Genomic DNA, 15,278 nt, shown 5'->3' with positions numbered 1-15,278 from the left:
AAATGTTATACAAATAATTGTTATACTGTATTGTTTTTAAATTTGTATTACTCTTATTGTATTTTTTTCAACTATTTTTGATCTGTGATTGGTTGAACCCACGAATGTGGAACCCACAGACATGGGGGGGCTGAGTGTATTTACAGTATTGCTTATGATTCATTAGACAATAAACTAGTATAAATATAAATTAAGGAAATTACTTGATACTGAGCTAAACATAACCAGATCTAGAATCATGTGCTATTTGAAATGCTTTACCTGAGCAGTGGGCTTCAGTACCTCTCTAATTGGACTGGAACCGGAAAGATACTCCAAGAAACACAGAACTCTCTCTCTTTTTGAGTTCCAACTATTTGAGAGATGTGTCCTACTATTTAGATTAATATGAGTCTAACTAAAAGATTGAAGTATCTTTTGGTTATCTATGTAGTATTTTTCATGGGAAAAGGCATATGAGCCATGCAGGTACCCACAGAAAGAACATTCCAGGCAGAGAAGAGTAAATGCCAGGTCTCTGAGATGGAAACATGTCTGAAATGTCGGTGAGATAGCAGCGATACTGGTGATCAAGAGACAGAGTAGTAGAAGGTGACTTCAGAGAATATCAGCGAGCCCCATTGTCTAGAGCCTTATACCCACCTAAAGACTTCGGCTTCTATTCTAGGTGAGATGGGAAGTATTTGGAAATCTTAGGCCAAAGAATGATGTGATTTGACTTGACATATTTTATTTTATTTTATTTTTTATTGCATTTTAGGTTTTGGGGTACATGTGAAGAACATGCAAGATAGTTGGATAGGTACACACGTGGCAGTGTGATTTGCTGCCTTCCTCCCCTTCACCTATATCTGGCATTTCTCCCCATGCTATCTCTCCCCAACTCCCCACCCACCGCTGTCCCTCCCCTATTCCCCCCAACAGACCCCAGTGTGTAGTGCTCCCCTCCCTGTGTCCATGTGTTCTCATTGTTCAACACCCACCTATGAGTGAGAATATGTGGTATTTCATTTTCTGTTCTCGTGTCAGTTTGCTGAGAATGATGTTCTCCAGGTTCATATTTTAGAACAGTTATGTTTCTAATAGACTGAAAGGGGAAGAATGCAGAAGCAGGAATTTTAATTAGACAGCAGTAACAATGATCTAGGAGAAAAATAATAATGGTTTGGGCCAGGTATAGGAGCTGCATTCTGAATACATTGACAGAACAAATAGGACATGCTGGCAAATAAGCATGAGATAAGTCACTTCAGGGTGGGGAGAAAAGAGAGTGCACTAAACAGGAAGTCGGGAATTCTGAGTTGGCATTCCAGCTCAAAACACAGGAAAAAAGTAATTGAAAAGTATGAAGTCTATTTTCACACCTACACAAATGGGATTAATTACCTTCAGGACCCACAAGACAAATGATTATGAAGCCTGTGTAAATGCTGGCTTGTTTGGATTGAGTCAGTGCTCCATGTGACTTTGTGCAGGTGAGTTAGCCTGAGCAACTGTGGAGGATGAAATCAAATCTGGAATCTTTTGAGAACAGACACCCAAAAATATCACTGCTGTGAAGAAATAATTCAAGAAACTTTACTTTAAAATGCAAAGGCTGTGCAGTCACTCACCCGTTAAATCCCAGCTAAAGCCAAGCGAGGAGAATTGCTTCAGGCCAGGAGTTTGAGACAAGCCTGAGCAACATAGTGTGACCTTATGTCAACAAATATAAAAACTTAGTCAGGCAAACTGGTGCGGGCCTGTAGTCCTAGCTACTCAGGAGGCTGTGGCAGGAGGATCATCGCTTGAGCCCAGGATTTCAAGGCTGCAGTGAGCTATGATGGCACCACTGTACTCCAGCCTGGGTGACAGAGTGAGACCCTGTCTCTACAACAAAAGTTAAATAAAATACTCTTTTTAAGCTCAGAATAGCTATAGAGTAAAGTTAGTTCTTTCTCGTATGAAAAACAATGATTAGTTTTCATCAAAGCCTTGTGATTCCTAGTAGCAATATGGATTTTGTACTCTTTGAACCTAGACTTATGAATTGTTATCAAGTCATACATTGTAGAATACAAACCAAAAAAAAAAAAAAAAAAAAAGACCAAAGGAAAAAAACCTTATTTGCTGTTTCAGTTTCCATGAAGCACAATAGACTTCTGTTTTCTCTAAGCAGGTTTTCGCTACTGTGGTATTTTTAAAATTTTTACTAAGAAAAGATATACATGATTGAATTATTGTAAGGGACTCAAAAGTTTACAATTTTCCCAATTCTGCTTAAATATGCATAGCCCAAGCTGTCTTTTTCTAATTCCCAAATACAAAAAAGGCACCCGTAATTGAGAGTTCTGGATAGGTATGAGAGGGCTGGTGAGCAGCCTCCCGGGGTGAGAGGGCAGTAGACACAGAAGAGAAAGCAAGGCTGTGGTGTTCCACACGGAACCACCTTAGACAGGGGCATGCGTCCAGTTATCCTTTCCTTCTCCTCTTTATTTCTCTACAGCCTCCCAAGTCTTCCCCATCAAACATACCTATCCTAAGTTTAAGTATCCTTAAAAGTAACTGAAGAGCCATTTAATAACCTAATTTAAATTGAATTACTAACAATAGATAAGAATTAGTCCTTGGGCTTTCTGAGATCTCTGCATTTTGAGGAGGAGCTCCCAGTAATGTAATGGCCTGAAGTCCTGGTTTAAAGGTGAAATTCTTAGGTACCATGAAAATAGATGTTTAGCAAGGAGCTCCTTTGAGAAAGACTCATGAAACCTTCCCCTACGGTGGTTTTCTTCTTTGCCTATACTTTAAATCAGTAGCCTTTAGCATTGCCCCTGAGACCATCTCACGGGGCTCACAGAATCAAAACTTATTTGTCATGGTAACGCCAACAAATTATTTGACTTTTTCACTCTCATTCTCTAATAAATGTGTTCTTAAGTTTTCCAGAAGCTATACGATGTATGATGTTGGCATCACTCTGACAGCTAATAGGATATATGATTGCATATTTTTGTATTTATATTTTATTAGTTTTAAATTTACATTTAATAAATATCAAAAGATATAATTCACATTACAGAAAAAGCTCTTTGGGATCCTCAATGATGTTTTTAAATGTGAAAAGGGGTCCCTAAGACCAAAATGTTTGAGAACTGTTGCATTAAGTCATCTTGCCTGATCTAGCACCAATTGGCTCAGATACTAGAAATCCAGAAAAATACAAGGGGATGATTCCCACTAAATTCAAAACTATGTGAGATCATCAGTCTGCAAAAATTGGTATCTAAAAGCAAAATCAAAAGAACACATCTAAGGAAGTGCTGCAGAACTGATAGGGTCATGTCAAAAGGACACAGGCACCAACTCAAAGGAGCTCACAATGGCCAGACATCCAATTTGTGTTTTTGTGATTAGTCAGAAACATCAGCTCATCTTTTAAGAGGCAGGAGATAGAGAGGAGGGGAGGGTTTTACACACATTATGAGAAAAGACAAGGATTATCTTTCATTTCCACATTTCCAAAGAGAATATCATAAGCCAGATATTTGGAGTCAACACTTTTAATTGTTCAATATTTTACTACAAATATAAGAAACAATACAGAATTAAATAACACATGAAAATCTGGCTAAGTATATAAATATCCAGTTCAGCAGTGAAAACAACTTACACTAATTCCTAGGTCACTGGATAGACACAGATGAAGCAAAACATACTGAACAAGCAACTAATTTGGTCTTACAGTTTTTAAAGATTTGATATTATTCCAAGAGCTGGAACAATATCTTTAGAGCAAAGGAAATGTATGTTCATATTTGCCTCCGCTGCTATTGTGAAAAGTTAATTCACGGTAAAAGAAGCCAGCAGAGACAAAGCATATGAATTGGCTGACTGCTGTACAGGAAATCTCCTAAACATCTGTTTTCATAATATATTTTCATTATGCGAGGCTGACTTTTGAATGACCTATAATAGGGCTGGGTCATGTTATACGACAAATGAACAGGGAAAGCATGCTTCTCAAAAAATGCGAGCTATTGTCTAAGACTAACAATATTTATCTTGCTATAAAAATAGATAAGTTAAATGAGTAGGTTAAGATTGCCAATGTTATTCCACAATAAATTCAGTCCTATATAGTTGGAGTAAATTTCAGAGAAGCACATGAAGAACAGCAGTGAAACTAAGGATTCTAGCAAGGCCAGCTATTAGCAAAACAGTAAGCAGGAAGTGAACTAGATTCAATATTATTCCAAGAGCTGGAACAGTATCTTTAGAACAAAGGGAATGTATGCTATTTGCCTCCTAAATGAAACCAAATGATGGAAAAACAGCCTCACAGACCCAAGAACAAGGGAAGAAGAGATGTAACCTCAACAGAAAGGCAAAAGATAATCTCAGAAAAGGTCTTTGGACCTTTCTGTATTCTTTCATCTCTCTTTCACTTCTTCCCCCTCTGCTTATTATTATTATTTTTTTTATGTTTTAAGTTAAGTTTTAGAGCTACACGGTAAATTATCTGGTCCAACACCTTTATACTTCGGATGAGGTAAAGTGACTAACAGAGGTCCCCACCAGTAGGAGCCCAAGTCAGTCTGTGAGCTCAGCACTCCTGATACTAAGTGCAGTGCCCTTTCAACCACATAACATGCACTGCTTTACAAAATCAAGTCCTACAACAGACTGGAGAGGTAAAATGACTTCCTTTTGGAACTCAAACACTGAGTAGCTCAGATGGCAGTAGAAAGTTGTGGGCTCTCGTAATGCTTTCGCTCCTACCTCTTTTCCTCTTTCAGGTCCTTTGGAGAATGGTCCCTTTTCCTCCTGCTTTCCTCGTGTCAAATTCAAGTAGACCAGGGAATCACTTTCAGGGTGATGTGTGACTCACTTAGGGTTCTGGATAAAAGAAAACCAAGGTATTAACTTTGGACACTTGTAAATTCTATCCGAATAGATATTAAGAAGATAAATAACAGAAAGATTGAGAAACACATAATTATTCTACTGCACATTCATTGGCAAAGATAAAGAAGTAGACAATTCTGACCCAGTACGATGTGAGGGCACTATGACTCTACGAGAACACAAGTAGGCTGGATGCAGTGGCTCATGGCTATAAGCCCAGTGTTTTGGGAGGATCATTTGAGCCCAGGAGTTCAAGATCAGCCTGGGAAACATAGTAAGACTTTGTCTCTACAAAAAATAAAAAGAAAAAATTAGCTGGACATGGTGGCATGCACCTGTAGCCCTAGCTACTCGGGAGGTTGAGGCATGAGGATAGCTTGAGTCCAGGAGTTTGGGGCTGCAGTGAGCTATGATCTCACCACTGCACTCCAGTCCCAGGCAATACAGCAAGATGTCTCTTAAAAAAATAACAAACTAAAACAAAAATAAAAGGGCATACATAATCCCAGGAAATACTGGCTTAGCCAATCGCCTAAGACTATAAATAAAGGAACATATTAAAAAATGCCAAATGATCAAAATGTATTCTATTTATAGGCTTTGTTTCCAATGGATAATAACTCACTGGATGTCAGGGTAGAAATGGTCATGAATAGAGGCCTTCCCAAGGGCTACTGGCTTTCTGGCACCTACTGGGAGCCTGTGGGCCTCCCAAAGCATATAGACGATGAAGCAAAAGACTTGGAATTTTATCTTGGCACCACCTCTCACTCTGTGTCATCTTAGGTAACTGTTTACCAGACCTGAAAACTTCTGCACGTTTTAGATCCTGCCAGTATTTCTAACTTCAGGAATCAATGGACCATGGAAAGACCATCTTCTCCCAACATAGCACAATACTTTTCAATTTAAATAGTAAAAACAAATTACTAGAAAAATGGCATAAAATAACAGAGACGATTCATTTTTAAAATATTAGATTCAACAGATATAAAATTACTGTCAAATTCTTATCATAGAATGTAAGAATTTATTCTCGATTATGTACTTATTTTTCTTCAAACTGGTAAAGAACACTTCTTGGATGGGCAACCATCCTTAGACTATACTTGGAGTAACACCGTTCAAAAAAATATATGTATGTTTTTTGAGATGAAGTCTCATTGTTTCACCCAAGCTAGAGTGCAGAGGCACAATCTTGGCTCTCTGCATCCTCTGTTTCTTAGGTTCAAGTGATTCTCCCGCCTCAGCTTCCTGAGTAGCTGGGACTACAGGCACATGCCACTGGGCCTGGCTAATTTTCATATTTTTAGTAGAGATGGGGTTTCTCTACGTTGGCCAGGCTGGTCTTGAACTCCTGGCCTCAGGTGATCTGCCTGCCTAGGCCTTCCAAAGAGCTGGGATTACAGACTTGTACCACCGTGCCCTGTAAAACATTAATGACTTTTCTGCCTTAGAGCTTTCACATTTGCAATTAAATCTGCTAAAAGCCACTCTTCCCTGTCTCCTCCTGGCTTATTCTCTCCCTGGAGATCTTTGATTAAAAGTCACCATGGCAGTGAAGCTTTCCCTAACAAATTCCAAGTAACTGGTATCGTTTCCAAGTTATCCTCTTTCATCGCATGCCATATTTTACATTATTCTACATTATTTCCTTGTGCTAAAATCTCATGTTTTAATTTACTTGTCATTTCTCTGCCCGTCCCCCTAACCTTCCATATCCATTAGAATGGCAAGGTCCTCTTCTGTTCATCATAGTATAACCCATGCTAATTACAATGCCAAGCATATTAAAAATTATTAATAAATATTTATAAAATGAGTAATTGAACTGAACTTCTATGAATTTTGTTTCATCACCTATCAGACAGAAATGCTTTCCTTATAAACTGCTGTGAGAATTAAACGTAACCATTTCTAGATCTAATCCTTCTGTCTCATGATCATTTACATATTTAAGAACACCCTCCATGCCCTCCTTTTATCCCCACTTGCAAAATTTTATCTTCTGAAATCTAAGTACTATTTTCCCTGAGTGGTAAGATTATGCGTTTTGAACTATCAATTAGCAACAACAGAATTTATAATTCTTATATGACCTAACTACTGACTGGAATCCAGAATAGTAACCTAAATAATAGCATGGTTTCCCTTGGAGATCACCAGAATACGTTTTCTTTTCCTTCTTTCTTTTTTTTTTTTTTAAAAAAAGCTCTTAAATTAAGCCTGAACTTGAGTAATTGATTTCTTAATTCTGCATCTGGTCAGAAGAAGTTTTTCCTTTTTCTAAAGTAAAGTTTCTATATATCTATCACCCTCTGACCCCTCAAAGGCCATACTTTACTCATAGCCCCTGCCAGAACAAAACTCTTTGGGATTCTTCCCAACTCTAGAATACCTAAGGACTACCTGAAGTACTGGTTAATTTGCAAATACACAGGACACATCTAGAGATTGTGATTCTTTGTCTTTTCGTGTGGTCCAGGAATATTCTTTCATTTTCCTTCTCTCTCTTTCTCTACCTTCCTTCCTTCCTTCCTTTCTTCCTTCCTTCCTTCCCTTCTTCCTTCCCTTCTTCCCTTCCCTCCCTCCTTCATTTTTTCTCTTTCTTTCTTTCCTTCTCTTTTTCGTTCTTTCCTTCCTTTCTTTCTGTTTTCTTTCTTTTTGGATTGGGTCATCTATGAACCAGTGTATGAGGGAACAAAAATAATAAGATAAGTTTAAAGCATACGGAATAGAGAGTGAAGAAATTGTTTACTGCAGAGAAGACAGAACAGCCACGTCATGATAAGGATAGGAGAAACTAGATTCAAAATCCATGAATCAGTGCTGATTGGGAACCTAGGGCAGTTTTGTATCTACAGGCACCTTGGGGTAGCCACTCTTCTTGACATGTGGCAGTTTAGTTTCCTAGAAATCCATTTATGTGCATCCTTATAGGAACTGTCCTCCCTCTACCCCTGACTTGTGCTAGTTTCAGTGAGTAATTTTTTTCCCACACTCCTATAGAAGAAATGTCTAGCCAAAAGTTTCTCTTCTTCAAAAAGAGATACGATTGCACTAGCAGGAAATCAATTTTAGGCATCACAAGTTCATTTCAGTACACACAGCCTTTTAGTAGACACATTTTTCTGGTTCTGTCTTCCCACTGGGTCACCATCAATTTTTTCCAAGACTGCTACTGAAATGACTTCTATAGCAGCTCTTCCAACAACGTCTTTTCATTCAAATCCTAGAAAAACAATAGATTCCCATCCAGGGCTACTGTGTGGAGTTAGCATATTCTCTCCAAGTCTGCATGGGTTTTCTCTAGACACTCCAGTTCCCCCCACATCCCAAACATGTACTGTAAGTTACGTAAATTGGCATGTCCAAATGGTCCTGGTCTCAGTAACAGTGTGTGTGTGTGTGTGTGTGCCCCCTGCTGTGGGATGATGTCCTGTCACATGTCAGTTTCTGCCTTCTATCCTGAACTGCTAGGATAGGCTCTGGCCACATGCCCTTTGAGTAAATAATTATCTTACTTGTTTTTGTTACTCTTTCTTAAATGTATGAAATAAATGAGGTATTTATTTCAATGTTTAATATTAGAAATGTTTTGGTCTGTATTAAAAGTTTGGGAAATGTTTGTGACCAGAAATATGCCATAGAAACTTAAGTCTTGTTTCCATCGTTTAGCCCATGGCAAAATTTGTTTTGTTACAAGGCATTTTGCTTAACTCGCAGTTTCCAAGAACCTATTAATGGCAGTAAGACTTAATGTATTCACCCTTCCAAATACTTATGCCCATGTGCCCAAACAGATTCAGATAACTTCTGAAATCTTCCTCAAAGTTTTCCTAACTGCTCTAATTCTTAAATTTTTCCGTCCATTTACCTCTCTAAACTTGCCCTTCCTTCAACATTTGTACAATTCATGAAAATGCACATCGATAAAGCTAAAAAGAACCTTAGGTTTAGTAATTACAAAACCGAACATCTATTAGAAACTTACTCTACTGCATTGGTGTGCTAGAGCTCTATTGGCTCATGCTGATGGTTAAATAGTAGCGTGAAATCTGCCGTGGTGGGAACACTTACTTCACAGAAGTTGGTGAAAGCTACAATAGCACTCCACCCCACTCCTCCCAAGCCAGTGTTCTAGCATGTCATTCATTTTAGGCACTTTTCTAAGCACTTGCATGTGTTCCCCTTTAAATCTTCACAACATTTTTATGAGATACAGTTACAATTATTATCCCATCTTGATGAGGAAAGGGAGGTGCAGGGAAGTTAAATGGCTTGCCCAAAGGTACAGAGCTAATTTGTAAGAGACAGGATTTGATCAAAATCACTAATAATGGTTCATTGGTGCAAATAAAAATACTGACTAGAAAACAACCCACTCTGTATGTCATTTACAAGCATCCTTGCTAGAATTAACAGTTGAAAACTTTAAACTCTTGAAGGAGAAATACTGTAGAAATAAATATCACACTCAGTTTCTCAATTATTTCATGCATCCCTTGTTAAGATGAAAAGAATTTCAGTTAGATAGGATTAATAACTTCAAGAGATCTATCATACAACATGGTGACTATGGTTAATAACAATGCATTGTATACTTGCATATTACTGGCAGAATAGATTTTATGTGTTCATACCACCCAAAAAAATATGTGAGGCAATGCACGTGTATACATTTAGTCATTCCACAATTGTATACGTTCCACAATATATACGAATATCATGTCATGCGCCATAAATACATACAATTTCAACTTTCAATTAAAAAAATAAAAACAATAAATATTCATAAGCAATCATTTAGAAAAAAAAGATTAAAAGAAAATTGTGTACATCATCCCAAAGGTATTTAATGAGAACTCTTTAAAGGACTTTTAAAATACAAGGCAAGCATTTTTCTTTATTGTATAAGAAGGGGAGAAGGTTGCAGAATTTATAAACTAGTGTCCACAGAGACTCAGAACTAGAAGCACTGGTCAGTCATCATGAAATTCTAGTTTGAATACTGAGAAGGTCAAGAGGCTTTCTTTTGATAGTCTCTCATTCATAAATTTCCATAATTGTGCCTCATGAAATGTGGAACATAACATTGAATGATTTCTGCAAAACATGTCTTACATGTTTGTAGCACAGAGTCTCATTTGTTCTTTATTCACTAGAAGAAACTGCATTTTTTACAATATGGTTATTTTTAGAGATTAAAATAATTCAAATTAAATTGTACTGAACACTCTTTTATTTCTTAATTTTTTCTGACATTTCTAACATTTTTTCTACTTAATATACTTCATCAAATATATACATATTTTATCTCTATCTTTTAAAAAAATTGTTGGTGGAAGAAATGCTCTACTGCATATGGGCCGTTGGACTCAATTAGGGCCTGTAAATGGGAATTTTGAAGAATTCTGAAAATGATATGAAAAGTATTGAGGCTCCTAAAGTCTATAATGACTTCATAACATGGCTCTGCAAGTATCAGGTGCTGAGAAATTCCCAGTTTAATACATTGTGATAAATAGGGAAAGACCAATTTGGTTATGCCTACTATCACTACACATAGCGATGAATAGAATTTTCCCACTTTGATCTTTCACAGTTCCCTGTGAACTTGTGTCTGCGTCATGCTTATGACTAAGACAAAGGAAGTCAGGATTGCTTCCTCCATGAAAAGGTGGAAATAGGAAGAAGCAGGAAATACGTAAGAACTGAGATTCTAATAAAAAAAGGTTTTGTAACATTATAGTAATAGATTTTGTAATATTACAGTTAGTGATAGAAAACAAGACAAAGCAGAAGTGATTCTTTTGCATGATAGATTTGAGAGACAACATATAATCATATAAAGTAAAGCCTTGCCTGGTCAGAGGTTCTGACCAGGTTTTGAAGTTCTTTGATAGAGAGTTGCCAGGAACAGAGCCAAGGCTATGGAACTGTAGAGAGAAAATCCTTCTACTGGCAGGTCAGTAAACAGCTGTCTCTCTAAGCAACTCACTCTCACATCCTCTTAGCATTTGTGGTAAGCATAAAAATAGCATAACCCCAAAGACATCCACATCCTAATTCAAGGAATCTGTGAATATGTTGCTTTACATGGCAAAAGAGATTTTGCTGATGTGATTAAATTAAGGACCCTGAGATGGATTATGCAGTTGGGCCCAATGTATTACAAGGGTACTTTTAAGGGAAAAAGGAGACAAACATGTCAGATTTATGATTCAATGTGAAAAAGATTCAACTGGACATTGTTGGCTTTGAAGATGCGAGGCAAGGAATATGGGCAGTCACTAAAAGCATGAAAACAGAGAGAGGAAAAAAACACTCCTAGAGCCTCCAGAAAGGATAGTAGCCCTGCAGATACCTTGTTTTAAACCCATGCTGGACTTCTGATCGCCAGAACTGTAGATAATACATGTGTGTTGTTTTAAGCAACCAAGTTTGTGATAATTTGGTAAAGAAGCAATAGAAAGTTAATACAGCATTTCTGATGTTTCCCCCTCTGTAAGCCAAGTTGAGTACTTCCATTAAGTGGCCCAATCTTTTCCAGGTTAAGGAGCATACAGTTGGCTTCTTTTGTTAGTAGAGGATAAGATCTTGGATCTGTTTAAAGGCAAGCTTAGTATATTGGCGTGACTATACTACTTAAATGCATGACAGTTCCAAACAAAAACAAACTGGCAATAGACACTAAGTAAAGGATATATGCAAGCTAAAATGCAAAAGGAGCAGAGATGTTAGAGGATTGTTCAGCTGGATGATTTTCTCATCCTTTTTGTTTTTCACTAATTAGTCTAACAGATACTGACAGCTAATCTCCTTAAAACAGCCCCATGGCCAAAACCCAAGGGAATGGGTATATCATCTGAGGAGTCGGGGTCCTGGCAATGTATAATAATAGGTTAGGTTATTGTGAAGAGAAGGAAATCAAGGTAAAAATACAGCTCATGCAAATGAAAAACATACTTCTACATGGATTAGCTAGTACTCGAAAAAAAAAGAGTCAGGTTTGGCATATACATTTTACATGACTGTCTAAATTTTCTATTGTTCTCCAAAGCAGGCTTGACTCAACCAAACAAAACCAAACCAAACAAAATGGCCTCTCAAAATAGAGCTGTCCAAAAATTAGGTGATTGTCTATGATGATCTGCCTCAAAGTGAAGTTTCTTTTATAGTTTTCAGAAGCATGTAATTGTTGGTGGGTTGACTAATAAGAAATAAAAGATCATTCTCAACCCCGAATTTAACTACATTGTCATATATGTGGAAGGGACAACTTTATGAAATCACTGGGTTGTAATAGAAAGAACTATTTTGAGATGGTGAAAAATTTCCCGAGGAAATTTTAATTCTTTCTCACTTTCTGTTTTAGTTATAAAGTACTGGATTCAGGAAAGAGAAAAGAATATTCTTTGAAATCTTATTAGTCTTACTGTGGTAGTCTCCTGGGAAGTAACTGTGATAATTCTATCAGGAATGGTGCAGAGAGAGGGCCCGTGCTGTTTACAGATGGAAAACACCAACATCGTGCTCTCCAGCATTACACAGCATCACAAGAAAAGTAATGGGAGTCTGATTTCTATGTAAAAATAACATCAGTAACTATATGTTTGCTTACACGTTTGTGGGAAACAAGTAGTGATTATGACTTAAAACAAACTTTTCTTTTGGTCATTTATCCAGCACAGAATTTACTTTATTTAACAGACTTACCTTACTTACCAGATTTTTATTATTGGCTTCTGGACAGCTACATGAAGATAATTCCTTGTCTGTCACAATAAATTCAAGAACTGATTCATTTGACTCCTTTACTTGTCTATAAACTGTAAACACACACTCTGTCTCTTGCTAACTCGCTCTTTCTCTCTCTCTCAGTTCCACCTCTTCATTTTCCTATTTCTGTTCACCTTTTTTGAGGTTACCAAGTTCAAAACCCCTGTTATTTTTTACCGATTATGGGTTTTTTGTCCATTCAGAAGTTTTATGTTTTCAGAAGATGATGGAAAGTAAAATAGAAAGAAAACAAAGGTAAGGATGAAAACAAATGGAAGTCAAATGTGCAGGACTATTCCCCCTTCCTCAAGAAATATCAACCAGAATTCGTTAATTGTAGAAATAAAAAGTCAGATATTCTTTCCTTTTTCTTTTCTTTCTCCCACCTTTTTGTGTAACCCAAGGTTTGGTCTAAATGAACCAGTATTTGCTTAGCCCTGAGCATTTAAGCTCCAGCATATTCAGCACTCGGTTTTACTAGCTGTAAGTTATGAAGCCAAATTATCTGGATATTAAAATTTTCAAAATCGGGGGCCAGGCACAGTGGTTCATGCCTATAATCCCAGCACTTTGGGAGGCCAAGGCAAGTGGATCAACTGAGGTCAGGAGTTCAAGACTAGCCTGACCAACATGGAGAAACCCCATCTCTACTAAAAAAAAAAAAAAAAAAAAATTAGCCAGGCATGGTGGCGCATGCCTATAATCCCAGTTACTTGGGAGGCTATGGCAGGAGAATCGCTCAAACTCAGTAGGTGGAGGTTGCAATGAGTCAAGATCACACCACTGCCCTCCAGCCTGGGTGACAGAGCAAGACTCTAACTCAAAAAAAAAAAAAAAAAATTCTAAATTCGTTGTTATAGTTTGGATACTTGACCTTACAAACCTCATGTTGAAATCTGATCCCCAGTGTTAGGGGTAGGGGCTAGTGGGAGGGGTTTAAGGCAGCAGATCCCTTAAGAACTGATTAATGCCCTTGGGTTGAGTGAGATCTCTCTCTGTTAGTTCCATGAGAGCTGGTAAAAAAGTCTGGCAGCACCCTCCTTTGTTTTCCTGTCTCGCCGTCTGATCTCTGTGCACACTGGCTCCCCTTTTCCTTCTGCCATGAGTGGAGGCAGGTTGAGGCCCTCATCAGATGCAGATGTTGGCACTGTGCTTCTTGCATAGCCTTCAGAAGCCAAATAAACCTCTTTTCTTTATGAATTACCCAGACTCAGGTATCTTCTATAAGCAAAACAAATGGAAAAGTCAACATAGGTTCAGGTATTTATTTCATAAATGAGTGAAAACTTGGGCAGAGAAATAAGCTGATTCTTTTTGCTTCAAGAATCGGATATTGGCATTGAATGGTTATATTTCCCAGAAAATCCAAGGCTTGCTTAATGAACAAGGGTAATTATTTTGCATGTGTCTTTCCAGTAGAATTTACCTCTGGCTTGAGTAGATTGCATTATTAGACTTTTGCCCAATAGGGGCTTTTAAAAATGAATTTAAATACTTTATACTTTCCTGCTGGCACTTTCCAAAAGAAAAGGGCATTAACATTATGCACAGATTAAGTGAATGCAATTGACAACAGTAGCTCCTTTCAAGTCAAGACACTAGGGCATCAGCAATGACAGAAAGAACATTTGGCAGAGGTCAGGGCACTATGGTTTAGTCCTAGCCTGCTCTTAAGAAGCTGTATGAACTTATGGATGAAAGTCAGCTTCCCTCTCTGGGCTTCAGTTTCCTAACTGGAAAAGAAAAATGTCAGGATAAAGTAGAATCAAACACTTCTGCCTTTGATTTTATTTTGTGGAATACTTATGAGTTCTCTGAGCTTATAATTGTGTGCAATAAGATTAACTGACCTGTAATCTTCTCTCCTGGACAGAACAAATACCTTTACCTACTTTTGCAAAAGGGTCACTGACATGGAGGCTTTTTGTATGTTTTATAAATTCACAAGAATTAATCTGGAGGACTATGCAAAATAAAATGGTCAAAACCTTGAAACATGAACAAAACATAAAAATATAAACATAAAATGAAAGAAAACATTTATATAGAACATAAAATGAAAGGAAAAAAGGTTATACTTGAGTGAGACTTTTAAGCAAAGTCTAAAATAGCAATCAAAGCCAACATTGGTTTCTTTCCTGTCCCCTATCCTGCAGTCATCTGAAATGGAGGAAACTCCCACCTTACCCCTTCACTCTAGCAGATTCCCATTACACAAAACATAAAGTGCAGCTTTGTATTCACTTCAATAAATTATGCACTGTCTTCAGAAACCAGACATTTCATTCTTCCTCTTTGTTTAACTCACTTCTCTTGCTTTATAGTGTCTCTTATTTTATAATTTCTTATAGTATCTTAGATTGGCATTTATGAGGTACTGAATTTACAATAGGAGGAAGTGAATTTTATTAAAAATTTTTATTGCATTTAGGTTTTGAGGTACATGTGCAGAACATACAAGACAGTTGCATAGGTACACACATGGCAGTGTGTTTTGCTTCCTTTCTCCCCTTCACCCACATTTGGCATTTCTCCCCAGGCTATCCCTCCCCAGCGCCCTCCCCCGCTGGCCCTCCCCTTTTTCCCCCAATAAACCCCAGTGTTTAGTACTC

At 37.5% G+C, this 15,278-nt stretch overlaps 1 protein-coding gene across 1 annotated transcript in view; it reads right to left on the bottom strand.

Annotated features, from left to right (window-relative positions):
- Positions 1 to 3,523: 3,523 nt before the first annotated feature.
- Positions 3,524 to 15,278, bottom strand: part of LOC100412839 (OX-2 membrane glycoprotein) — a 34,633-nt gene continuing 22,878 nt past the window's right edge. The window contains exon 6 of the mRNA XM_035274179.3: positions 3,524 to 4,875. Within this exon, the coding sequence (XP_035130070.2) occupies positions 4,868 to 4,875 (8 nt within the window). The 3' untranslated portion in view covers positions 3,524 to 4,867. The remainder of the gene's footprint in view (positions 4,876 to 15,278) is intronic.

This window comes from Callithrix jacchus, chromosome 15 (genome assembly GCF_049354715.1).
Source record: "Callithrix jacchus isolate 240 chromosome 15, calJac240_pri, whole genome shotgun sequence".
Lineage (NCBI taxonomy): Eukaryota > Metazoa > Chordata > Mammalia > Primates > Cebidae > Callithrix > Callithrix jacchus.
Note: the sequence above shows the minus strand (reverse complement) of the source record. Positions and strands in the feature narration are given on the sequence as shown.